General features: G+C 40.2%; 1 protein-coding gene and 1 long non-coding RNA gene across 4 annotated transcripts in view; one reads left to right on the top strand and one right to left on the bottom strand.

Annotated features, from left to right (window-relative positions):
- Positions 1-3,846: 3,846 nt before the first annotated feature.
- On the bottom strand, positions 3,847-22,038 carry LOC116658950. The gene is made up of 2 exons (XR_004314177.1): positions 21,582-22,038; positions 3,847-4,752 (listed from the first exon to the last, which is right to left on the bottom strand). It is a non-coding gene; the product is annotated as an uncharacterized LOC116658950 (long non-coding RNA).
- A 190-nt stretch (positions 22,039-22,228) lies between these two features.
- GATB (glutamyl-tRNA amidotransferase subunit B) overlaps positions 22,229-27,125 on the top strand; it is an 82,234-nt gene continuing 77,337 nt past the window's right edge. For all 3 annotated transcript variants that reach the window (XM_032464852.1, XM_032464854.1, XM_032464842.1), the window contains exons 1-2: positions 22,229-22,442; positions 24,591-24,741. In XM_032464852.1, the coding sequence (XP_032320743.1) occupies positions 22,267-22,442; positions 24,591-24,741 (327 nt within the window). In that variant the 5' untranslated portion in view covers positions 22,229-22,266. The remainder of the gene's footprint in view (positions 22,443-24,590; positions 24,742-27,125) is intronic.

The raw sequence follows: 27,125 nt of genomic DNA, 5'->3' as shown, positions 1-27,125 counted from the left end.
AAGGGTTGAAAATAGTTCCCTCTAAATAGGAAGTGGGAATCCGAATAAGAAGGAAGATGGCACAGAGGATGGATGGTTTTTCTTAGAAACTACGACAGAAATGTTGTTGCATACCATTCTTCTCTTTTTCCTTGATAATAGGATCCCAATTTTATTCAGGAGAGCAGTATGTTAAGATAAAACCCCAGGTTTCTCTGTCACCATTGCACCTAGCTGCTGCAATGTTCATTCTGGCCAATGAGATGTAAGCAGAAGCTGGTGGGTATCATCTAGCTTTTATCCTTCCCTTTTGAGACCTGTCTGCTTCCTGGAATGCAGACGTGCATGGCTGGAGCTTATTGTGACTAAGGACAGAGAAGCAGAAAGCTAGAAGGAGCTTATGTTTCTGATAACATCAGGAATTGCCAAACAAGCCCTGGACTCTCTAGCACCTAAACAGCTTTTACTATAAAAAATAAGCCTTATATATTTAAGACACTGTTACTTGGGGGTTTCTAGTAAATGCAGCTGAAACTAATTCTAGGTAATCCATATACTTTAAGCATGTATCTGACTTGTTAAACTACATATGTGTACCTTGGATGAAAATTAAAATGTAAAGAAAGGATGGTCAGCAAATGTATGGAGAAAAGAACTGCCAAATGCCCACTTTGGCAAACTTCTTTAGGACCCGGAATGTCCACCAGATGAATGATGCTCGTACCTTCACAGACCTCGTTGCTAAACAGACATCCGAGACAAAAAATATACTGCATGGACTTATGGCAGATGAGACGTTATACAGGAAAAAAAAAAGATACCTGACTTGAAGATATAGTAATAGAAACTACATACAAGTGCACAGAGAAAAATGAAATTTAAAAAATGAAAAAACCCTCAGTAAGCTATGAGATATCTTTAAGAAGCCTAAGGCCTATGAAATGGGAGTCCTTGAAAAAAAAGTAGGGGTAAGGAAGAGATCGATGAAAATATATATTTGAAGAAATAATGGTGAAATTTTTCCATATCTGGTAAAACCTATATATACACAGATCTAAGAAGCTAAACAAATCTCAAACACAAATCACATCCCAATAAAATTGCTCAAAGCCAATGATAAAACAAAAACCTTAAAATCAGCCAGAGGGGAAAAAAGACATGCATACAGAAGAATAATAAGGATTATGGAAGACTTCTTATCAGACACAATGGAAGTGACAAGACATTGGAATAATATCTTTAAAGTAAAGGGGGAAAAAAAACACCACAAAAAAAAGAAAATTATAGGTCACTATCACTAAACATAGATGCAAAAATTCTCAACAAAATATTAGCAAACCAAATTCAACAATATACGAAAAGGGTCATAAACAGTGGTCAAGTGGGGTTCACCCCAGGGATGCACTGATGGTTCAATATCTGCAAATCAATCAACATGAAACGAATGGGAGTACACCAAACTAAAAAGCTTTTGTACAACAAAGGAAACTATCAACAAAATGAAAAGGCAGCTTGCTGAATGGGAGAAGATATTTGTAAATAGTATTTTCAATAAGGTGTTAATGTCCAAAATATATACAGAACTCACAAAACTCAACACCAAAAAACAAACAACCTGATTAAAAACTGGACAGAGGAAGTAAATAGACATTTTTCCAAAGGAGACATTGAAATGGCCAATAAGCACATGAAATGATGCTCAACATCACTAATCGTCAAGAGAAATGCAAATCAAAACCACAGTGAGATAGCACCTCACTCCTGTCAGAAAGGTTATTTTCAAAAAGACAACAAAGTAACAAGTATTGACAAGAATATGGAGTAAAGAAAACCCTCATGCAGTATTGATGGGAATGTTAATTGGTGCAGTCACTATGGAAAACAGTGTGGAGTTTCCTCAAAAAATTAAAAATAGAACTACCATATGATCCAGCAATTCTACTTCTGAGTATTTTTCCAAAGAAAGCAAAAACACTAATTTGAGAAGATATATGCACCCCTATGTTCATTGTAGCATGAATTACAACAGCCAAGATACGGAAGCAAGTTAAGTTCCATTGATAGATGAGTGGATAAAGAAGATGGAATATTACTCAGCTATAAAAAGAATAAAAACTTGCAACACCATGGATAGACCTATGCTAAGTGAAGTAAGACAAAGAAAGACAAATACTATACGATTTCACTTATATGCAGAATCTAAAAAACAAAACAAATGAACAAACAACAAAACGGAAACAGACTCATTGATACAGAGAACAATTGGTGGTTTCCAGAGGGTAGGGGGTTAGGAGGATAAGGGAAATAGGTGAGGGAGATTAAGAGGTCCAAATTTCCGTTTACAAAATAAGTAAGTCACAGGGATGTAATGTACAGCATAGGGAATATAGTCAATAATATTGTGATAACTTTGTACGGTGATGGGTGGTAATTATGGCATGGTGATCATTTTGTAACACACAAAAATATTGAATAACTATTGTATACTCCTGAAAGTAATATAGTATTATAAGTTAATTGCACCTCAATTTTAAAATGCAAAATTTAAATGTAAAAAAAGGAAATTCAAATTTAAAAACAGCATCATTTATAATAGCACCAAATATAACATACTTAGGGATAAATCTGACAAAATTGTGCCAGATATATACACTGAAAACTATAAAACATTGCTGAGAGAAATCAAACAAGAACTAAATTAAACAAGATTCAATATTGTGAAGTGTCAGCTCTTCCCAACTTAATCTATAGATTCGACGCAATCTCAAAGTCCCGGCAACTTTTTTTGTAGAGATTGACAAACTGATTCTAAAATGTATGTGGAAAGACAAAGGACTTAGAGTAGTCAAAACAACTTTGAAAAAGAAGAACGATGTTGGACAGCTAACATTAACCAATTTCAAGATTTATTATGAGGCTATAATAATCAACCCAGGGTTATACACATGTAAAGATAGCCAATAAATCAACAGAACAAAATAGTCCAGAAATAGATCCACATATACATGAACAACTGCTTTTTTTTTTAAACAGTGGTGCAAAGGCAGTGCAGTAGAGAGATGACAGTCTTTTCCAAAATTGGTGCTGAAACAATTAAACACTCATTTAAAAAAAAAAGAAAAAGAACTTTGAGCCATACCTTAGCCAGACATAAAAGTCAACCCAAAATGTTAAACCAAAAGCTATAAAATAGTCCAGAGGAAAACATACAAGGAAATCTTTGTGACTGGTTCCCAGATTTATTAAATTCTGGAGTTCCTCTTCTATAATGCAAGAAACCTTTTGCACAAGGAGGGTGACATCTGGCTATCGCCCTGCCCTGAAAGGGGACAGTGGGATGTGAGGAACCCATGTGACTATTAAAACCCTGCCTCTGATCCAGAAACCTCACGTTTGCTCTCAGGACTACATATACATGTACACATACATTTACATATACATATGCATACACATAAACTTGTCTGTATGTTTGGGAAACTTTTAGACTTTGAAATCACACTATTCACCCCCACCCCAGGTAACTCCAACACTCTCATGGTCTGAACTCCCACTTAACTTCTTGTGATTCCCATATTTATATTTCTAGTCCAGACTTCTTAGTTTTCAGACTGGTATTTTCCACTAGCCCTGCACACATTCACTGAGATGTCTCACTGACACCTCAAACTCCACGCACCCCAAGCAGCACTTGGTATCCTCTCCCATACCTCCACTTATTTTTCTGTGGAGGCATCAGCTGTACTGGGTCACCCACACCAGAAACCTGGTGATCACCAAATGCCCGTGACAGTACAAGAAAGGCAAGATCCACATATAATTTCAATGTTTGTAGCCAGAACGACTGAGGGAGTGGTTTCTTATTAACAGAAAAAAAAAAAAAAAAAAAAAAAAAACACAAGTCCAGGGGCAGAACATCACATTCTGGAGGGAAGACGTTGAGATGGTGGACGTGTTGATTTAAAGGTGCCGGCAGGGCTTGCAGGCGGAGATTTCCAGCAGTCAGCTGGAAATGCCACTGTACATGACAGACTGCTTATCTTGGTTACAGAAATGAAAGCTCAAGAGCTCTTCTGAAAAGTTTAAGCTGTGGTTTGACAGGAATCATCCTGTTTCTAAGAGTGAAAACACTCAGAAGCGTTCGGCTGTGGAGGACAGACCTTAGGGAAGAAGAGAAAGAGAGCTTGGAGGAGGAGGCGGGGGAGGCGGGGCATTTGGAGGATGCTTTTCTGCCCCATTAAAGCACAGGCAGCACCAATCACAGTTTTTGTGGTAGGTCCTCTACTAGAGGCTTCTTTCTGTCAAAATCTCTCCCCTCTGTTCCTACTCCCTCTCTTACCCTGTTTTCCCTAGTCTGGCGTGCCTGCGTGGGAGAATGCAGGGTGAAGGACAAAGGTCTGGCTGCAGGCTTTTCACTCCACTGCATCAGAGACGCAGACAGTAAGGAAGAGGTTCGCAGGAAGTCTTAAGGCTCCAGCGGCCCTTTTTGATTTGTGCATGAATGCTGTGGAGTTGACAGCCTGCCTGCGAGAGGCTGAAGGGATATGTGTTCTGCACGTCTGGAATTTATTCCTTTGGCTCTCCAAGATGTGACACCACATAATGGCTGTGAAGGAGTCATTTTGATCCTGTGACTCTCTTGGCAAAAGTTCCAGAAAGACATATGGACATAATCTTCTGGACATTTGTAGAAGAGCCTTCCCTCTGGGACTGTCTTTGCAGGCTTCAGTTCACTTCAAGTCCTCTGGCTCTCACTTTTGCTTTATTCTGTTTTTCCTGAGGGGATAAAAAGCGAAATTGTATTCAATGGAAAGAAGCAAAAATATTAATGTAAGAGCAAGTCATCATTATGACACGTATCAATCTCTCACCTCTCAGGCGGTGCACAGAAGCAGGGCTCTGGGTATTCACCCAGCCATGATTAAGAAAAAAAAGGTCTGGGGGATCTTAAGACACACGATGAAAACACGAGTTTTTACCATGCTGGGAGCCAGCATCCTCAGCTATAAATTTACAGAGAGGTGATGCAAACAAAACAGTCTTCCTAGGAATGAAACCTTGCTTAAATGTTATCCTGCAACAAGCTCTTCAGAATCTAGGACCCTACATATCAGGTATATTTGAGGAATTACTTATATCTTGTTGACACAGATTTCAATCTCTATATATTTTTATTTTAAAATAGTTGAGATAACACAATAAATCTGGCTAAATTTCCCCTAAGTTCTGTGTGTGTTTTGGGAAGTAACCACTTGTTCAGTTTAAACTTCATGTATGGCCTTTATTTAATCTTGATCCTTGGTTCTTACCTTGATAAGTCTAATATGGTGATAGAAAAAAACTCAGAAAATACCAAAGCTCAGACGTCAGTCCAAAGAAAATGACTATGCCTGTCCCTAAAGTCGCCCCTTAAAACTAGCTCCCAGTGGAATGCCAGTTAAGAGGTCTGCTAGGAGCCAATCTTGATTCATTTACTAGTGTTTTTGTGAATCCTCTTTGAGAAAATTCCTTGGAGTTGTACCGCTGGGAAAAGAAGAGTGACTGAAACCGTGGAGACAGAGGTTCCCTGGGGTACGAGGTCTTCTTTGCTTAATGATTTTCCCCTCAGGAAGCACTCAGTCACCTTGGTAAAAAATTGCCTTGGGTGATGGCCAGCCTCAAAGCGACAGGTTTTGTTTTTTTTTTTTTAATCTCAGTGGTCACTACACTACCAAGTTCTAAGCAAATGACTGTTCTATGAACCTTGGTTGAGAAAAATGAGTGATCGTGCACTCTGCTGTGTTCCTACTTAGCGTGGCTATGCATGAAGTCAGTCTTGTAGTATCTGATGGTAGATCCAGAGAATAACAGATCTCGCAAATGCTCAAGAGGTCATCTGACCCAGCCTCCTGATGCTCAAGGCTAGTACATAGTAAGCTGCAGGGATGCAGGCACTGAGAAGTCTGTCAGGACCTTAGATGATATTTGCACAAATTTGCACGTACAAACAAAATTCCCTGGCACGTGTTGGAGACAGAATGGAGGGATGTGGGTTCAGCATATCCATGGCTTTCTTTTTGTGGCTGGAAACAAGACTGCTGATAGGTCCTCTGTTTTACCCAAGGAGGACAAACTTCTTTTCTTAGCTTTGGTACAAACAAATGAACCAGAAAAGGGCTCCAATTTGTCTTATTTGGGTCAGATAGTCCCTTCCTCCATGACCCAATAAACCATGGTTCTTTGTGTGTGTATAGTAGGTCTGGCTTCACGGACTTGCAACCTGTGTGGTGGCACAGGGACCTGTGCTTGGAAGGATCTCATGCTTGTTTAATGCTCTGCTGTTGCCACCCAGAAATTCTTAATAATGTTTGCACAATGGATTCTGCATTTTAATTTTGCACTGGACCACCAAAATTGTGTAACCAACCCTGGCATGGAGTCCTAGCTCAACCTGGCAATCCCTAACATAGTCATGTGGATAGTGTAGGTGGGGAAGGGGAAATAATTTCCAGGATCAGTGGAGAGATGGTGGCCAATACAGCTAACATAGTTCTAAGAACTGAAAGGACATGCAACACAAGAGATTTGGTCCTTGTACTCAAAAATCTCCATCTAGTAGGACAGATTCTCTTTTTGAAAATTTGTTTTCTGCAATACCCACATGTCCAAATGAATATGTTTATCTTGGATGCTAGTGGGAACATCCAACAGCTATAGGGAAGTGGAGGCTCCTCGAGAAATCAAAAATAGGGCTAACATATGATCCAGTAATTCCACTTTGGGTACATATCCAAAGGAAACAAAATCATTATCTTGAAAAGATATCTGTACGACTATGTTTATTGCAGCACACAGTAGCCAAGGTATAGAAACAACTTAAGTGGTCATCGACAGATGAGTGGATAAGGAAAATGTGGTAGATAGATAGATAAATTAATACATGAATAATATTAAATGGAATATTATTATTCAGGCTTAAAAAAGAAGGAAATCCTATCATTTGTGACAACATGGATGAAACTGAAGGGCACATGCTAAGTGATATAAGCCAGACAGAGAAAGACAGACACTGCACGGTATCACTTACATGTGGAATCTTAAAAGAAAAGAAGGAGGAGGAGGAGGAGGAGGAGGAGGAAGAAAGGGAAGGGGAAGGGGAATGGGAAGGAGAAGGAGAAGAACTGAACACAAAGAAACAGAGTAGAGATGTGGTTGCCAGGAGCTGGGAGGTGGAGGAAATAGATGAAGTTGGTAAAAGGGTACAAACTTTCAGTCATAAGATGAATAAAGTCTGAGGATGTACTGTATAACCTAGTAACTACCAACTGTCAACCATAGTTGATAACACTATAGTGCAACTGAAATTTGCTGAGTGTAGAATTTAAATATTCTCACCACCCCCGCAAAAAAGGTAAATATGTGAGGTGATGAGTATGCTAATTAACTCGACTGTGGGAATCCTCTCACAAGGTATATGTATATCAGTCATTATGGTGTACACTTTAAATATCTTATCATTTTATTTGTCAATTATGCCTCAATAGAGCTAAAAATAAAGAAAATATAGGGAGAATGTGCACCTTTGCTTTCAACATCACAAAGACTAGTTTCTATAAAACTCTAAGCTGGTCTGTGAAGAGTCTCTTGCACAATAAGAGTGACACCTTCCAGCAGCAGTCACTTACAATTACAGATTGTTAAAAACATTGTTTCTACCAAAATCCATAGAGAATAGGACAAAGTAAGCCCTGGAACGGTGTCTGTAGCCTAGTCAGGACTCAATGAATAGACATGGGGAGAAATGGAAGCAGGAAGCTGAGTGAAGAAGAAAAGGAAGGAACGAAGGAAAGAGGGACATAAGTTGGCCGTACTCCATTCTTCAAGGTAGTCAGGTTGTCCAGGAAGACAGTGGGCGGAAACCATAAAGATAAAGGGTAAGCTGTACCTAGAACAGTCAATTTTATGAAATGTTAATTGGGCTTACTCTCAGAACTCTTCCTTTCACTATTATGTTTAACACCAAACATTAAAATATTAATCAGGAAATTCCATCTGTCCCACCATTTTAAGTTATGAAATTCCTTTTCTTCTGAAAACTAAAAGTGATCCTCTTAGCGCATTGAGCATTCTGAGGGAGCCCCAAGCAACCCTGAACGAAGACTCGAGAGTGTCATTTCCTTTGATACTGCAACACCTTTGAGTCACTTGCAGCCTATAAATAAACTTGCATTTTATAGGAATGGCTCTACAAAAAGCAGCATCGTGCTGGAATTCAATACACAAGGCTATTTTTAAAGGTGTTTTGATTTTGAAAAATTAATTATAGGCTCTAGATAACACAGGAGTTAGAACTTGGCCTCCTACAAGTTTTCTGTTGCTTAACAACTCTGTAAAACAATTCTTCTGTGCTTTATTTTAAGTGCACGTCAATGTTACTCGAAGATTTCATTGATTATGGCTGCCTCGTTCTACAGCAGGGGAAATGGAATTACTAACATTCTGAAATCAGCTGTTAATGTTGTTTACCTTTAAATATGTATGTTTGGAGCTCCTGTATTTAGATCTCTTTGGTTTCCCTAGGTCTAAAATAAACAGCTATCTGACACCACAGTGAATCTTTGACACTAAATATTCCTTTAAAAATATGTAAAAGAGAAAAGCAAGGAAAATTTTGAGGCAATGTTCATCTTGGCAGAAAGGCATATTCAAATGTAAATCAATGAAAAAATAACCTTATGAAATAATGAACACTTTAGGCCTAAATATATTTTTCCGGTTGAACTTGTTAGTTGATTTTCTATCAGGGGAAAACAGAGAAGAATTCTCGACATAGATGAGACTTGGGTGAAACCACATGCCCGGGAAACATGATAGCCTTTCTCTTATGTCAGAAGGCACAGATAGTATGATACAGAAGCTGAAGGATTTGGAAATTATAGGCATCAGAAACCAAATGTTAATTGCTCTTTCAAGAGTATGTGATTTAAGGGTTCCGGGAGAAGATGGTGGAGTAGAAGGAACGCTCACAGGTCACCCTCTCCCACAAATACACCAAGACCCACATCTACAGACCCACTCAGCCAACCAGAGCACCTGTGGAACTCCGACAGAACATCGCCCTCTTCAAAAGATAAAGACGCCAAAAATCTAGTAGGAGAAAAGGAAAAAAGAAAGAACAAAAGGCAAAGCAGCGCGGGAAGGGTCCCGCGGGGAGGGAGCGGCAAAGGAGGACTGGCACTCGCTCGCTGGGTCTCCCCTCTCCAACTGAGAGGCCAGCGGGACGGAGGGGGAGCCTCCGAGGCTCGGATCTGTACAGAGCAGCCCTTGACTAACAGAACTAGGTTAAACGGGCACAGAGCGTCCCCCCGACACCCAGCCTGAGACGAGGGCCGGCAGCCGCGGGCAGGGCCAGGCTTCACAAGCCAGCAGAAGACGGAAGTGGCTGCACGGAGGCAGCCCCGGGGGAACGCAAGGGGCTGCGCGCCATGGCTGTGGGTGCACAGGGCAGAACAACCTGGGCCCTCCATAAAACAGCAAGGTTGATGTGCTCTCGGGGGGAAGGGTGCACACCCCCATCTCTGAAAACCCGCGGAAGGTTTTCCGGGGAAGACAGGTGGGGCTCAGGCACAGCCGCCATATCCTCCCGCGCTGATCACCCAGGCGGGGGCAGGGGCGAAACCTGCATCCACACCGAAGGGCTTAGCATCCTCAAAGGCCAGACTGAGACTGGCCTGCAGCCCGGGGCAGATAGGATCCTTCCATCCTGGTCCCTCAGAGAACTTGCTCCACAAAGACAAACAAGGAGCTGGGTTTTGGCTCTGAGCAGGGACAGGGCTGTCCCTCGGTCTTCCCCGAGCCCACCTGCGGAGCGCCAACCAGGGCGAAGCGCGCAGGCGCACAGACAGCGGAACTACCGGAAACGCAGGTAGAGGGAGAGCGGCCCCCACCCCCCCGCCTTTCGGGCAGGAACACAGCCCCTGACCGAGGTGCTGTGAGGGGGCACGACCCGCCCTCCTACCCGGCCAGTCTGCAACATCTGACTGCGGCATCCGGAGGGGCAGCGACCCGCCCGCCCACAGCAGAGAGCTGCACCTGACCCAGTGTTAGGAGGAGGCGCGATCTGCTTGCCGACAGGTGCTGGGAGCAGCACAGAAGAGGGCGCCAACGGAGGGCCTCTGAAAACAGCAAGCTGAGCTTCCAAAACAGGACGAAGACAGAAAGACTTCACATTAAAAGCACACAGACTCCAGGAGAACACCGACAAACCCCCCCCCCTTTTTTTTTAAATCTGTTTTTACCTGTTCTATTTTCTATTACTCTCTTAATCTTTACTTCTTAATTCATTTCTATTTCTCTTGGGTTTTGATGTCCTGCTATTGATTAGACACAGGTTTCAAATACATCTATTCATCTCCCCCCCCCTTTTTTTGTAAAGGTTTTAAAAGGACGTCTCAACCCAATTAATACTCTGCTTCAACTCACTCTTCTATTATTCATTATACACTGTTTTCAAACCCTCTTTCTTCCTTCTTTTAAAATTCTTTCTCTCTCTCTATTTTTTTTTTTTCCTAAGTTCTATTCCTAAATAGGCATCAGATAGATAAAATCCTTAAGGACCAAAATAAACAACTGATACTCCATAAACCACAGTGCCAAAGAGGTATGAGCAAGATGAAGAAGCAGAAAAACCTTTCCCAATTAAAAGAACAAGAGAAATCCCCTGAAAGAAAGATCAACGAAATAGACATCGATAGCCTACTAGATCAAGATTTCAAAAAAGGAGTGATCGAATTGCTGAAGGAATTAAAAGAGATAGTGTTTAGAGATATAAAATATGTCAAAAATGAAATTGAAGCTATAAAGAAGAGCCAAGTAGAATGGGCAAACTCATTGACAGAGATGAGGAATGATCTAATAGCTGTGCAAAGCCGACTAGACAATGCAGAGGAACGAATTAGTAATCTAGAAGACAGGGCAATAGAAAGCACCCATTCAGAAGAACTACAAGAGAAGCAAATAAAAAATAATGAAAATAGCATAAGGGACCTATGGGATAATATAAAGCGTCCCAATCTTCGCATAATAGGGGTCCCAGAAGGAGAAGAAAGATCAAAGGGGATTGAAAAGGTTTTTGAAGAAATCATGACTGAAAACTTCCCAAACTTAAAGAAGGAATCAGATATCCAAGTACAGGAAGCTCAGAGGGTCCCAAACAGGAAGAACCCAAATAGACCCACACCAAGACATATCATAATCAAGATGGCCAGAGTCAAGGATAAAGAAATGATTCTAAAGGCAGCAAGAGAAAAGCAAAGAGTAAGTTACAAGGGAACCCCCATAAGGCTTTCAGCTGATTTCTCTACACAAACACTACAGGCCAGAAGGGAGTGGCAAGATATATTCAAAGCCCTGAATGAAAAAAAGATGCAGCCTAGGATCCTTTATCCAGCAAGGCTATCCTTGAGGATACAAGGAGAAATAAAGAGTTTCACAGACAAAAAAAAAGCTGCAGGAGTTTAGCAACACTAAACCCATGCTAAAAGAAATATTGAAAGGGCTATTCTAAATAGAAAAGCAGCAGGATGCTACAGAAATGAGAAACACACAACTGGAAAGGTGATAACTCATGAATTACAAATAAAGTAAACATGAAATTATAAAAGAAGACATACAAATCACTGAGAGTGGGAGAGGGAGGCAGGGAAATATAGAATATTTTTTTCTTTCTTTTTTAATTTTTTTTAACAGTAGGATGGGTTTGAGATCATGTTACTATCAGTTTAATAAAAACAGTTATAGTAATGGGTTGATAGATTTACAAAAAAGGGTAACCACAAGCCAAAAATTTACAAAGGAGTCACAAAAAGTAAATAAAATCCATGATAATACAAAGGAAAATTACCAAACCACAAAAGGAAGAAGAAAGGAACAAAGAGGATATACCAATTCAACTGCAAAGATAAGTTCAAAATGGCAATAAACACACATCTATCATTAATTACTGTAAATGTTAACGGACTAAATGCTCCAGTCAAAAGACACAGAGTGGCAGACTGGATAATAAAGCAAGAACCTTCAATATGCTGCATACAAGAGACCCACTTTAGGGAGAAGGACACATATAGATTGAGAGTGAAAGGATGGAAAAGGATATTCCATGCAAATGGAAAAGCCAAAAAAGCAGGTGTTGCAGTACTGATTTCAGACAAAATAGACTTTAAAACAAAGGCCATAAAGAAAGATAAAGAAGGACATTTTATAATGATTAAAGGAGGGATACAAGATGAGGATATTACACTCGTTAATATATATGCACCCAATATAGGAGCACCTAAGTACATACAAGAATTACTAACAGAGATAAAGGGGGATATTGATGGGAATACAATCATAGTTGGAGATCTTAACACTGCATTAACATCACTAGACAGATCTTCCAGACAGAAAATAAACAAGGCAACAGAGAAATTAAATACTACAATAGAAAAACTAGATTTGGTGGATATTTTCAGAGCATTACACCCCCCAAAAATAGGATATACATTCTTTTCAAGTGCACATGGAACATTTTCCAGGATCGATCATGTACTTGGGCACAAAAGAAACCTCAACAATTTTAAGAAGATAGAAATTATCTCAAGCATCTTTACTGACCACAATGCCATGAAACTGGAAATCAACAACAGAGAAACAAAGGAGAAAAAAAGGAAAGCATGGAGATTAAACAATATGTTATTGAAAAAACAATGGATCAATGAGGAAATCAAAGCTGAAATTAAAAAATACCTTGAGACAAATGATAATGAAAGCACAACCACTCAAAACCTATGGGACACAGCAAAGGCAATGCTAAGAGGGAAGTTTATAGCGATACAGGCCTTCCTCAAAAAAGAAGAACAATCTCAAATAAACAACTTAACCCACCACCTGAATGAATTAGAAAAAGAAGAACAAAAAGCCCCAAAAAGCAGCAGAAGGAAGGAAATAATAAAGATCAGAGAGGAATTAAATACAATAGAGATTAACAAGACCATAGAAAAAATCAACCAAACCAAAAGCTGGTTTTTTGAAAAAGTAAATAAAATTGACAAACCTCTGGCCAAACTCACAAAGAAGAAAAAAGAGAGAGCACAAGTTAGCAAAATAAGAAAGGAAAATGGAGAAATTACAACAAACAAAATAGAAATACAGAATATCATACGAGAATATTATGAAAAACTATATGGAACCAAACTGGATAACCTAGAGGAGATGGACAAGTTTCTGGAAACATACTGTCCACCAAAACTGAATCAAGAAGAATCTGAACACTTGAACAATCCGATCACTAGAAAGGAAATAGAAATAGCAATTAAAAACCTCCCTACAAATAAAAGTCCAGGACCGGACGGCTTCACCGGGGAATTCTACCAAACATACAAAGAAGAACTCATACCAGTCCTTCTCAAACTCTTCCAGACGATTGAAAAGGAGGGAATACTCCCAAACTCATTCTATGAAGCCACCATCACCCTGATACCAAAACCAGGCAAAGACACTACAAAAAAAGAGAATTATAGGCCAATATCACTGATGAACATAGACGCCAAAATCCTCACCAAAATTTTAGCAAATAGAATCCAACGATACATAAAAAAGATTATACATCATGACCAAGTGGGGTTCATCCCAGGGACACAAGGCTGGTTCAACATACGCAAATCAATCAGTGTAATACATCACATCAACAAGAGAAAGGACAAAAACCACATGATCATCTCAATCGATGCAGAAAAAGCATTTGATAAAATTCAACACCCATTTATGATAAAAACTCTCGCCAAAGTGGGTATAGAGGGAACATATCTCAACATAATAAAAGCTATATATGACAAACCTACAGCCAGCATAGTACTCAATGGTGAAAAACTCAAAAGCTTCCCATTAAAATCTGGGACTAGACAAGGATGCCCACTGTCACCACTCCTATTCAACATAGTCCTGGAAGTCCTAGCCACAGCAGTCAGGCAAGAGAAAGAAATAAAAGGGATCCAAATTGGAAAAGAAGAGGTAAAAGTGTCATTATATGCTGATGACATGTTACTATATGTAGAAAACCCTAAAAGGTCCACACAAAAGCTACTAGAGCTGATTGAAGAATTCAGCAAGGTAGCAGGTTACAAAATTAACGTTCAAAAATCAGTTGCATTTCTTTACACTAACGATAAATCAACAGAAGAAGAAAGTAAAGAAACAATCCCCTTTAAAATAGCACCCAAAGTAATAAAATATCTGGGAATAAATCTAACCAAGGAGGTGAAAGAATTATACACAGAAAACTATAAACCATTGATGAAGGAAAGTAAAGAAGACTTTAAAAAATGGAAAGATATTCCATGCTCTTGGATTGGAAGAATCAATATTGTTAAAATGCTCACACTGCCCAAGGCAATCTACAGATTTAATGCAATCCCTATCCAATTACCCAGGACAGATTTCACAGAACTAGAACAAATCATAATAAAATTCATATGGAACCATCAAAGACCTAGAATTGCCAAAGCATTACTGAAGAGAAAGAAAGAGGCTGGAGGAATAACTCTCCCAGACTTCAGACAATACTATAGAGCTACAGTCATCAAGACAGCATGGTATTGGTACCAAAACAGACACTATAGACCAATGGAACAGAATAGAGAGCCCAGAAATGAACCCACAAACTTTTGGTCAACTCATCTTTGACAAAGGAGGCAAGAATATACATTGGAATAAAGACAGTCTCTTCAGCAAATGGTGTTGGGAAAACTGGACAGCAGCATGGAAAACAATGAAGCTAGAACACTCCCTTACACCATATACAAAAATCAACTCAAAATGGATTAAAGACTTAAACATAAGACAAGATACAATAAACCTCCTAGAGGAAAACATAGGCAAAACATTATCTGACATACATCTCAAAAATTTTCTCCTAGAAGAAATAAAAGCAAGAATAAACAAATGGGACCTAATGAAACTTACAAGCTTCTGCACAGCAAAGGAAACCAGAAATAAAACAAGAAGAAAACCTATGGAATGGGAGAAAATTTTTGCAAGTGAAACCGACAAAGGCTTGATCTCCAGAATATATAAGCAGCTCATACGACTCAATAAGAAAAAAATAAACAACCCAATCCAAAAATGGGCAGAAGACCTAAACAAGCAATTCTCCAAGGAAGACATACAAATGATCAAAAAGCACATGAAAAAATGCTCCATATCACTAATTATCAGAGAAATGCAAATCAAAACTACAATGAGGTACCACCTCACACCAGTCAGAATGGCCGTCATTCAAAAATCCACAAATGACAAATGCTGGAGAGGCTGTGGAGAAAGGGGAACCCTCCTACACTGCTGGTGGGAATGCAGTTTGGTGCAGCCACTATGGAAAACAGTGTGGAGATTCCTCAAAAGACTAGGAATAGACTTACCATATGACCCAGGAATCCCACTCCTGGGCTTGTATCCAGAAGGAAATCTACTTCAGGATGACACCTGCACCCCAATGTTCATAGCAGCACTATTTACAATAGCCAAAACATGGAAACAGCCTAAATGTCCATCAACAGGTGACTGGATAAAGAAGATGTGGTATATTTATACAATGGAATACTACTCAGCCATAAAAACCGACAACATAATGCCATTTGCAGCAACATGGATGCTCCTGGAGAATGTCATTCTAAGTGAAGTAAGCCAGAAAGAGAAAGAAAAATACCATATGAGATCGCTCATACGTGGAATCTAAAAACAAAACAAAAACAAACAAACAAACAAACAAACAAACAAAAACAAAGCGTAAATACAGGACAGAAATAGACTCACAGACAGAGAATACAGACTTGTGGTTACCAGGGGGGTGGAGGGTGGGAAGGGATAGACTGGGATTTCAAAATTGTAGAATAGACTACACTGTATAGCACAGGGAAATATACACAAAATGTTATGATAACTCACAGAGAAAAAAATGTGACAATGAGTGTGTATATGTCCATGAATAACTGAAAAATTGTGCTGAACACTGGAATTTGACACAACATTGTAAAATGATTATAAATCAATAAAAAATGTTAAAAAAAAAAAGAGTATATGATTTAAAAGTATCGGAAGAAAGGTGGTTATTTCTGCCTCCATCTTGATTAGCAAAGATTTAATGCCTAGGTCTTACTTGGTTTTTGCTCTCAAGAAACAACGTTTGGGTGGTGTTCTCCTAAGAATTCCTCTGGAGAGGAGCAGACATTAGCCATGGTAACCAGAGCCAGAACAGGACAGCAGATACATGACTCCTGTAACAGCAACTAATTGATTTTCTGTAATTTGGCCCGTCTTGCCACATGACACTGCAAGACCTCTTCCAAGCTTGTTGTTTCTTGACAATTGAAAATAAACAACAGCATTTTTCAAAAGAAGAAAGAGTTGACCCAACGTTTGATTCAATGGTGCCACAGAAATCCAACAAAAAACACATTTTTCAGCTTTATTTTTCAACTCTGTGGACAATAACTATTGACTTCACAGTGAGAAGCACAGTTCGTGGGACTCACTACACAACAGAACCAACGCAAAAGGGACACCATCACTTGGTAATAAGTGGCACCTTAGATCTCCGTTGGGCAAAAGGAAGAGTAGGGCAGAGGGAAGTCTAGCTGGTGTTTCTAGAAAGAGATAATGAACAATGTAGGCAACTAGCAAAGTAGCCTTGGTCTTCCTTGGGGAAGTGAGCTACCATTCCTGTTCCCAGACTTGCTATGAGGAAGGCTGTCACATAGCTGCTGATGTCCTCTGGTCACAGATCCCAGGAGAAAGTCCCCGGGCAGCTGAAATGGTCACTGGTCTAGAGAACTAAGCAAGGTGAATAATTTTCTCCCCTAAACTCCAGATTCCTCATTTTTGACATCTGCTATGGACACTAAATTCTGAGACTGTACAATGTCAAACTGACCCTCATAAACTGTGAGAACATCTCATGAGACTCTGTGAGTTTCAGGGTGGCGAGTGGGAGGTAATGCGTTTATTTAATAAATCTATATAAAATTTGAGGAGTCATGGGCTCTGAATCACTGCAAAATGTTTCCCAGAGATCCTTTACCAATGTACCAGGGCAGCCAAAATAAAGCTAATGGCTTCAGAGAATGAATACAGATCGAATATGAGGACTAGATGAGTCCTTGCTGTTTGCCAGTGTGGCACTTCTATATAATCTTACTCTCTCTTGTCTTTTGAAAAACACAATAGCCAGTCCCATTATTAGCATCATTTCTTTTCATTTTTACTATATGTAAAAGGGGAGAAAATGCCTTTTTAGCAGCAAAGCTGGTCTAAGTGTAGAATCAACAACAACTTGAAATTACTGTTGAGTCAAGGTATCAAATCTGATTCGTGAATTCGAATCTAGAGTCAGACTCCGAGGAGATATGAATAATGTCTGTGCTGGTCTTTTCCTCCCTAATCAGTATTCACGGATCACTGGGAATGTTTTTCTGTCTCTCTCTTTGCATTTATCTCAGGAGTTATATCATTTGATTGCTAATGTGTTTGGATTGAGCCGCTTGGTTTTAATTCAATCTGGCCCCTCTTGATGGAGCACTAAATTTCCTCTCAATGGCCATACGTTAAACTGTGGGGAGCCCTGAAGGCTCTGCCACCGAGATTTCAGCCTTTATTACTTTGTGCAGCCCATCCATTCTTGGTTCAAGGGCAGCCTAGATACAGAGATCCAGTTCAGATAGTCGCAGGTAATGACACTGATTATCTGTCAGGATGTGCAAGATAAGCCTATCTGCTCTCTTCTGTACCACCCTGGTGGACTCTGATACACCTTCCCTTCAGTCCTCAAGTGGGAGTTCATCCACAGAGGGAAAGGTGTCATCGGAGCTCACGTATCTTGGTGGCATAGTTCTTTAACGTCATACTTGTACTTCTCATAATCTTTAGACGTAAAATCAAGAGAACCCTCTGATATACAAAAACATTATCTGTTTTGAAACCTAAAAGCTCTTAATCATTATCTGTGCATCATCCTGAAATAAGATACTGCTTAGTTGTGTGTGTGTGTGTGTGTGTGTGCACAAGATCTGTCACTTTGAAGGCCAAATACCCAATCCTAAAGCACAAAAGGGAGAGCTTCTTAGTGCACAGCAGGGATCTGGCCACACAGCTTACAGGCACGCATTGTTCAACATGGTCTACTGCCCATTACTTGCAACTCAGAAGTATATTCTTTGAAGTAAGCTGAGTCATGGGGATGTGGAGAGGTGGGGCTTCTCTCTTACACATCATTCCTGATTGCTTCCAGGATTAGTCTGATTTTCAGCAAAGAAAAGGCCTGGGAAAACAGAAGCCATCCCGAGACCATACAGAAGAAGGAAGGGCATGGCCTCGTCTTCCCCAGCCGGCACTTCATCTCTACAAAGACATTGACAGGGTGCTCTATTTCCCTGCTTTAGAAGGAATAAAAAGCTATAGATTTCTCTGCCTCAAAGCAATCTTCTAGAAAAAGCAATTGTTCCCTCCACATCAGTATTTTATCAGTATCGAGACTTGATGGTAAAATAAAAGGAAATGAATCCTGTTCTCCTGATTGCCCAGCATGCACCTGTTCCCAGTCTTTCTTCTTCCCCAATGACACTCGACTGGGGTCTTACACTGTGGTTTTTCTAAAAAGGAACTTTATGTTTTCAGAATGCTTTTTCAAAAACAGGGCTTCCTCTAGTGCCAAGGTTCTTCCTACATGAAAATGCTGCTGTCTATTTTTGTCATATGCACATCATCTTCAGTGGACCTTTTTCCTTTTTTAGGTATTGACTTTCCTCCCTCCCCACAGGGTATAACATTCAAGGCAGCAGGCCGGGCGCTACAGCCATGGAACTGATAGAAACTATCAGTCACACAGAGGAACTAAACTCACAGCTGTGTTAAGAAATACTCAGATAACCAGCCTATTCAGCTCTAAGGAGCATTTTCTTTATTAGTCTGCTAAATGTCTTTAAAACACTGCCTTTGTTTCTACAAACCAAAAGTAGCTAATCAAAGACTAGGTAGGTTAGTTAACATAATTTTAAGATTCAAAATTGCATATAAATCAATGTTGAAATACATTGCCACGACACATTATCAAAATGAAGAGTGGATACTATCTCCTTTTAATTTTACTTGAAATTTCAATGTTTAAAATCGTTTACTTTATTTAAAAAAATGGAAACTTAGAGCCATTTGTGTCATTCCCTCATATTGTACCCATGATACTGAAGAAGTTATAAACCCTAGAATACCATGTTTTCTCAACATTGCCTCCAACTCAAACTAGGGAAAAGGATGAGAAAGAAAGTGATTATGGTTAAATACAACTCAGATGTGGGGTGGGGTGGGGAAATGATTTGTGTTCAGAAATCGACATGTTTATATAGATACCTAGGGATTCTGAGTCAAACACTGAGGTAAGCCAGTCTGTTCCAACTCTGACATTCAAAGATTCTCTGAAGAATACTAAACAAAACCAAGCATGTTATTTTAGATACACTTCCTAACTACTGCCATTTAGAAGTAACAACTCAAAACTCTGTTCTGGCTTACATATCTTTTTTAAAACCTGTTCTAACTTTATTTGTACTGTGTCAATTATGTGAAGAAAATAAGAGCTGAGAAACTCTCCCTAAGAAAATGTTTTTGCTAGAAACCCTGACCTACAACCTTCTGAGCTTCTTGAAAGTGAAAATCTCTGTGTCTTCCAGGTGACAGCTACGTTTTCGGTGGAACCAAAATAGCTCTCTTAGCTAGAGAGCTGTCAGTAAGAGCTCTGACAGACAGTGAATTTGGCATGTGGGAGGGTGGCAGGAGAAACGGTTTCATGGTAGGTTTGGTGGGAGCCTCTGACTAGCTAAGGAGGAAGGCAGGAGGGAAAACAACTCACTCCTAGACACCAGACCCAGCACGAGGAAGCCAATGGGCATTTCCAGAAATGATAACCTTGTGGGAGGAGAAAGCCATGAGCTCTTGTGGGATTTTGAAAGGACTACGTAATACACATCCAACTGGAAGGTTTCCATTTGTGAAAGAAAGCAAATACACCTACATGTATTGGATTTTCTCTCCCTCTACTGGTGGGGTGGGATATGCTATCACGGCATAATACTGCTTCATAAGCAAAGATGAGTTTCCATTATAGTACATTTTGCCCATGAAATGAGGATTTTCATTAGGTATGTTGCTCTCTCACAGTGGCTTTCAAAACATCCCTAGCCACATTGGGGAGTAAGTTGCCTCCTAAGTAGGCTGACCAGTAGTGGTAAGGTAGCAAGGATCTCCCTCTCCTTTTGGCTAAAGGATGCCCATGCTCACTTCCAAGATATAGGATTCTCCTGTCCTCTGTAGTCCCATCAAAGGTGGAACCACGTTGTGATCGGAGGCAATTCCCCTGACCCACAGGCTGGACTAGGTAAACCTGAGGCGCCAAATAAGAAAGAGAAAGTCAGCTTACCTAGAGTAAAGGTGGGAAAGACAGAAACTCAGGGGAGAGATACTAACAAAGGATCTAAAGAGTGATCTGAACCTGATAGAAAGGGCAATGGTTCGAGATACATTTTGGAACAAATCTCCATTTCTGCTTTGCCATCGCTGTCATTTCTCTCATTTTCATTTTGGGTCATGTGAAAATACTTCTGACATAGCAATTTGGATCAGTGATCATGGACGAAAAAAGGAGATAGAAAAAGTAGATAATGACAATTTTAAGGAAAGTAAAATTGCCTACATGGAAGGATTAAATTGCATAATATTAAAACTGCACAAGAGTATTAATGGAAATAGACAATAGTTACAGATGTCTAATCAACAGGTTCTTGATCAATAAGCTGCAAATCTATCAGTGTGAAGTATGCAGAGTATGCAGCTTTCCCCCTGCTCCATACTCAGAATTAGGCATCAATGATACTTCTTTGACTTCTCCTCTTGTATGTCTCCAAGGCAACTAAAGTCATATTTTCCTGCAAACCAACTTCTTTTCTAATTTCCTTATCTCAGTGAATAACTTCATCAGTCATTCAGTTGTAGGAGCCAGAAATTCAGGAGTTACTTGACCCCACCTAGTCTTCCACCACCTATCCAATCCATCACCAAGTCCCTGTCTTACCTCCCAAATCTATTTCACAGAGGTCAATTTCTCTCTGCCTCCTACACAGCATTACCTTTCTCCTACACAATGACTGCTCCAAAGGGCATCCACTCCATCCCTTGTCAAATGCATTCTTCACTGAACAAATATTTTTGAGGGGACTACTTCGTACTCTGGTAATACTGCATTGAATAGGGCAGACAAATTCCCCCTTCTCAAGGAGCTTGTGGAGACAGAAGATAAGTATCAGATAGTCAGAAGCACTATGTGGAGTATTAAAATAGGGCAGTATTATAAAGAATGGTTGAATAGCTATTCTAAATTGTGTTCAAATGCAAGAAATCGGTGGGAGTTTTCAAGAAGGGGATGAGTTTTGAAGCAGGAAAACAAAAAAAAAGTCCCCTGGGATGACTGTACCTGCTATCAAGGCTTCCTCCTGTATGTACAAAGTGTTTCAAATACTGGCCAAGAACAAAAATAGTAAGTTAAAACATACCTGAAGGTTCAGTCTAGGTTGTTTGTCTCCAAGCACCTCTGCTGAAAAATAGCTCTTTTTACCTATATGGAAATATCCTATGTTTTGTTAAATTTTCTGTGTCTCGTCTGCCAGGAACGTAAGCTCTATGAGCACAGCGGCCGTAACTGTCTTGCTCACTGATGAATCCTCAGTTTTTAAGAGCAGTGTCTGGCACACAGCAGGCACGCGAGTAAGTATTTGCTGCATTAATGCACAAATTGGTGTGTGAAGTGGAAGTATACAGAAAAAAAAAACTGCGTGAGTTTGGGATTCAGGAAATCGACGCGGAGATGTCAAGGTCATTTACGTCAGCTTGAAAAGTTAAGTAGGGTATAAAATCCTGGCCAGGTTTCTCAGCTCCCGATCTCCGGTACCACTTGGTCTCACTCGAACTCTACACACGTGCTCACAGCTACAATCCTCTCCAGCTCCCCGCTAGGAGGAGTCACACCTTCCGACCCAGAAACCCTCCCACACTCTCTCCCATTTGTCCCTCCCTCCCTCGCCGTCCGGGTTCCGGCAGCCTGCAAGTCGCAGTGCTCCCAGGGAATAGTAGTCTTCCGGTAGGAGCCTAGCACGTTTTATCCATTTCCTGAACTACGCTTCCCAGAGAGCCTCGCGGCAGAGGGAAGCTGTGTCACCTGACCAGGAGTGTGGCGGGGCAATGGCGGCGCCCGTGCTGCGTTGGTTGTGTCCTGGAAGGTGTTGGGCTTTCGCCCGGATTGGCGGCTGTTCTTGCCACGGAAGAGGGGTTCCGACTGCATCCACGTCCAGCGGGAAAAGGGGACAGAGCTCAGTGGCTCGGCAGTCCCTCATCACGGCCCAGGAGCCGAGGAAAGGGTATACTGTTTCGTACCATTATTAACCACTCAAATGTGAGATGGAACCGCGGGACTGGGGAGATGATAGCCACTACAGCCCAACCCACAGTCTAGACGTTTTGATGGGTGGGAAGGTGTTGGGCTATAACTTGCAACCCTGAAACCTAAATGAAAGCACGGAACTGGCCCTCTGTCAGCCCCGCCCCCATACATAAACTACTCTCTTCAGGTAGATAGGCATATTTGGGAAATTCGCGAATGTAAAATAGATGTTTTCTTGAATCAAAAGCAGCACAGATAGAAAAGTAGATTCAGTCACCTTACTAGTAGCACCAGTAGCGGGGTCGGTGAATCAGGGTCTTATTTAGCTGACATTTATTTAGCGCTACCATGGGCCATCAGTGTTTTAAAGGTAAAAAGGGAGCCTTACCAACAAGCTTTGGATGGTGATTGCTTAATATTACTAGTCAGAAAACACCATCTGTCTGTGGAAGCGATTCATTTTGAACATGTGTCTAAACTAGGAGGATGCAGCCATTACAAGAGATGTTCCGTGTGTTTATGTAGACAGTTTTGCTTATTTTGCTCAGTAGCCTCTGAACAGCTGTTTATTTTTCACTGTATAAGACCTAGTTTCTTTTCTTTTTTATGTTTTTCTTTTTAAGCACAGAAACATAAGGCACGTGTCTAATTCAGTTTTTCCTTTGAGATAGTGAGGTTGCCATTATTTTTACTTTTCTGTTGGAGGAACAGAGGGAAAATGCCCAGAAACATTGTTTCTATTCCTTTCACAAATTTAATTATCTCACTGTGAGTGGAAAGTCTTTTCTCTCATGTAATGAAACTGCAGAAGTACATTGAATAAGGTTTTAGTGAATGCAGAATTTCTGATGAGTTCTTAGTGTAATTCCTCTCAATTACAGGTTGTGCTCCCAAACTTTAAAAAGGAAGAACCCATCAATACTGTATAGAACTTCATGTGTTGACATGATTGAAACAAAGCCAAATACATGTAAACAAAAATTTGGATAATATAGAAAATTGTTTGGGGGAAGAGCAGGTAGGGACAGACAGTATGCAGAGTATGTGTACACCAGACCATCTACAGATTGCCCAGGATACGTGGGTTTCAGAAGGAATAAGCACACTTACAGGAACCTGGAGAGACCCATGTATGGAATGTTCATACAGACTCAACAGAGTAGGAGTGGCCAGATAAGAGATTATTGTAGCATTTAAGCTGCATTATTGCAGCGTTTTAGGATTGATAGCTGTCAAGTGTAAAACAAGCAAAGGAACCTGACACTAGATCTCAGGAATTGAAAGTGATTTGGGGAACCAAAGGGGGAGAAAAAAAAAAAACCACATGTCATGGCCTAATGTTTTCCTTTGCACAGAATTCTCAGAGTATCATTTAGTGGTGATCTATTACATCTGTGTCACTCTGGTTACTTCACTTGCAAACCGTTGTTAGGAAATGAATTCAAAACACGACTGAGAATTACCCTTTTTTAGATAATGAGATGTGCGACTATTTATTTACCATTATTTCTGAAGTAGTAAAGTCTTGATGTTTATGTTAGTTCTAAAAAGGTTCACAGGATTGGCTTTCTTCATTTACTGAGTGATTAATTGATAAAGGACAGTTAATTTAGAAAATGCTGCTTCTCATTAAAGTCAGCCAAGCAGTCGCCACCTGATACCCATTTCTAAATAGTTTTATGATGCCAAATTGTTCCTTTCTGTCACCTTCTTGTTTGTACACTGAACTCGCCTCATGCCATGTTGTAGATGAATTTTGTTTTGCCAGTCTTGTAGGTGTTCATTATGAACTGCTTTTGATTTAGTCAGCAAAACAATAGGACTTTTTTTAAAATGTAAGGATATAAAATTTCAATAAGTTAAAAACACTAATGAGGGGAAGCTCTCTATAGCTCAAGCAGTAGAGAGCATGCTTCGCATGCATGAGGTTCTGGGTTCAATCCCCAGTACTTCCTCTAAGAATAAATAAAGAAGTAAACCTAATTACCTCCCCCTACCAAAAAATAATAATGATAAATCATTAAAAAAAAACCGCTAGTGGGAAATTAACATTTGTGGTTTAGGCTCGGAGAAATTCCTGCATGCTGGCAGATTAACTACTTCACTGCTATGTCTTTCTTTTTAGTGACCGTGAATGGGCAGCTGTGGTAGGTTTGGAAATTCATGCCCAGATTTCCTCCAACTCTAAACTCTTCTCTGGATCTCAAGTCCACTTTGCAGCACCTCCAAATTCTCTGGTATCCTTTTTTGATGCATCTCTGCCTGGAACTCTGCCGGTAAGCTTTTTATTTAATGCTTTTTTCATTAGAAGATATTCGTGTTTTATTGAACATCATCAGCTCCTAGGAAATGCTTGTTAGGGAATTTTGTTTGATGTAGGATGGCCTAATGTTTTCCAAAGACCCGTCTTTATAATTCTAAGTCTAAACATCATCCATGTATTCATACGTTCATTGTCTCATTTCACACACATTTTAGAATAAATGCCAGAGTGTCTGGTGTGTGCCTTGAACTGAAACATAAAGATGAGCGATGCTCTTTGCCTTTGAGGAGTTTAAAGACAAGCTGGGGTGATGTGTCTTACACACAAGGAGAGTACTGTGGGATTGCTCCCAGGAAGGTCAGGTGCAGAGTATGGTTTTGGAACCCTGAGAAGGGACGCCTAATGCAGTAAGAGAAGGACTGTTGTGAGGAACTGGGGAGGGGGAATATTTGGATGAGGAAGGGTTGTTGTAAGAGGTGATGTCTGAGCTATCTGAGAAGTCAGGTTGGAGCCAGTTGGGTAAATGGAGGCAGAGGACGAGTCTAGTCAAAGGAAGCAGCATCAATCACATGATATTACAGTATAAGATCAACAATGACTGTGGTTTCCAAAAATTAAGAAGTGGTCAGTAATGGAGAAGAAAGTCAGTTGCATCATGCTTTAAGTTAACTACCCATTTATCTACTTATTTTCACTGAAACCCAAGGAATGACTAGATACATTGTACTCATGAACAAGACTCGTAGCATATATTTTCAAATAGACGGCTGAATTTTGAAGAAAAGGGTACAAGGAGCAAGGTGAGTATCTGGGCTAATAACTGGCCCATAGTCTGTCCAGGACATATAGTAACAACTGGGTGCGGGGTTTCCTGCCGTCCTTGCAGGGAATGTGTGTATGTAGTGATTGGAGGTGGCAGGGGGTGACATTGTCCTGGGTGAGTTCCATACTCTCTAACATTTAATACAGGTGTAAACTGGTTGAATGGAGCAGTGGCAGGGGGGCGGGGGCAGAGGTTTACTTTTTCCAGAGTCACTGCTTGGAGTACAAGATCATGGGCAGTGCCTTCAACATGCCTGCTGTGCCCAGGCTTTGGTTGTACTGGGGCAGTGTCTCTGTCTTGGAACTTTTTCCTTACGTGTGCTTTTTGTCATGGAGGACTTCTATTCCTGTAGACCGTATATAGGGTCCCCTTTGATTTATTGTTGGGTCTTTCTGGGGGAAGACAAGTATAAAGGTGTCTGACCTGCCCTCCCTCCCTCTGGCTTAGAGCATCTGTTTATGGAGAGATTGTTTATGTTTGATAAGAGGCAATTTTTCAGTTATAAATGTATGAATTCTTCTGTGGGCAGAGACTCAGAGTAGAAGTAAAGTAACCTCTATTTCAGACAAGTGAATGGAAAGCAGTTCATCACAACACATCTCCTTTCTTCCATCTGAGCTGGAAACATTTTTTTCCACATGGTGCTTCATTATCAAGAGACTAGACATTACTTCTGAGTTGTTTCTAAGTTTCTCCAGCTGGGAATGTAGTCTCTAGCAAGGTGTTTGCCATAGTTCACATTTAAAACATCTGTTTGCGGACAGACATGTTTTCTATAAATAGGCTCTTCAGTTGTGGCTAAATGGGGTCAAATGTTAGAGACAGTTCAAAATAACTGAAGCAGGAGGGTATAGCTCAGTGGTAAAGTGCATGCCTAGCAGGCACAAGATCCTGGGTTCAATCCCCAGTACCTCCAGTAAAAATAAATAAATAAATAAACAAACAAACAAACCTAATCACCTCCCCTCCAAAAACAAAAAACAAAATAAAATTAACTGAATGTCAGCATGCTTTGAAAGACTTCTTGTTATGCACCAAGGAAGAAGGTCCTTGCCCAGTGATAAGCATGTCAGCGTGACAGGGAAGGTGCCTGGGATACTGGAGCGTTGAGAGCTTGGCTTTCATTAATTAAAATACAGTCAAAAGCTAGAAATCCTGTTTTGCTTGAGCTGGGATTTGTTTTTCCTCTTCAGAGCCCACCACACTCATGCTTTGAGCAGCTTAATGGGTTATTCTCTCAACAGAGCTAATCTGATTCTTTTCAGAAATGTTTCTGTCTTTAAAAGACCAGTTTTGAGTATGTGACCCAAATTATACCAAAGCTACCTGAATAAAACGTTGTCATTCCCATAGCACTTCAAAACTCTATAATTTACCTATATACAGAATTTTAATATTCTGAAACATTTAGACAGTTGCCCTGTGAAGATGGTGTATTGATGCTCTGTTATTCTGACTCTGCATTTGGATATTTCTGTACGAAATATCATGACCATTGGTCACATACACTGATAAGAATTTAGGAAAGAGCCATCAAAAGAGTTTAGGTTATAGTGTAAAGTCTTCTTTTATAG

This window comes from Camelus ferus, chromosome 2, assembly GCF_009834535.1.
Source record: "Camelus ferus isolate YT-003-E chromosome 2, BCGSAC_Cfer_1.0, whole genome shotgun sequence".
NCBI lineage: Eukaryota > Metazoa > Chordata > Mammalia > Artiodactyla > Camelidae > Camelus > Camelus ferus.
This window is presented reverse-complemented; position numbering and strand designations above follow the sequence as displayed.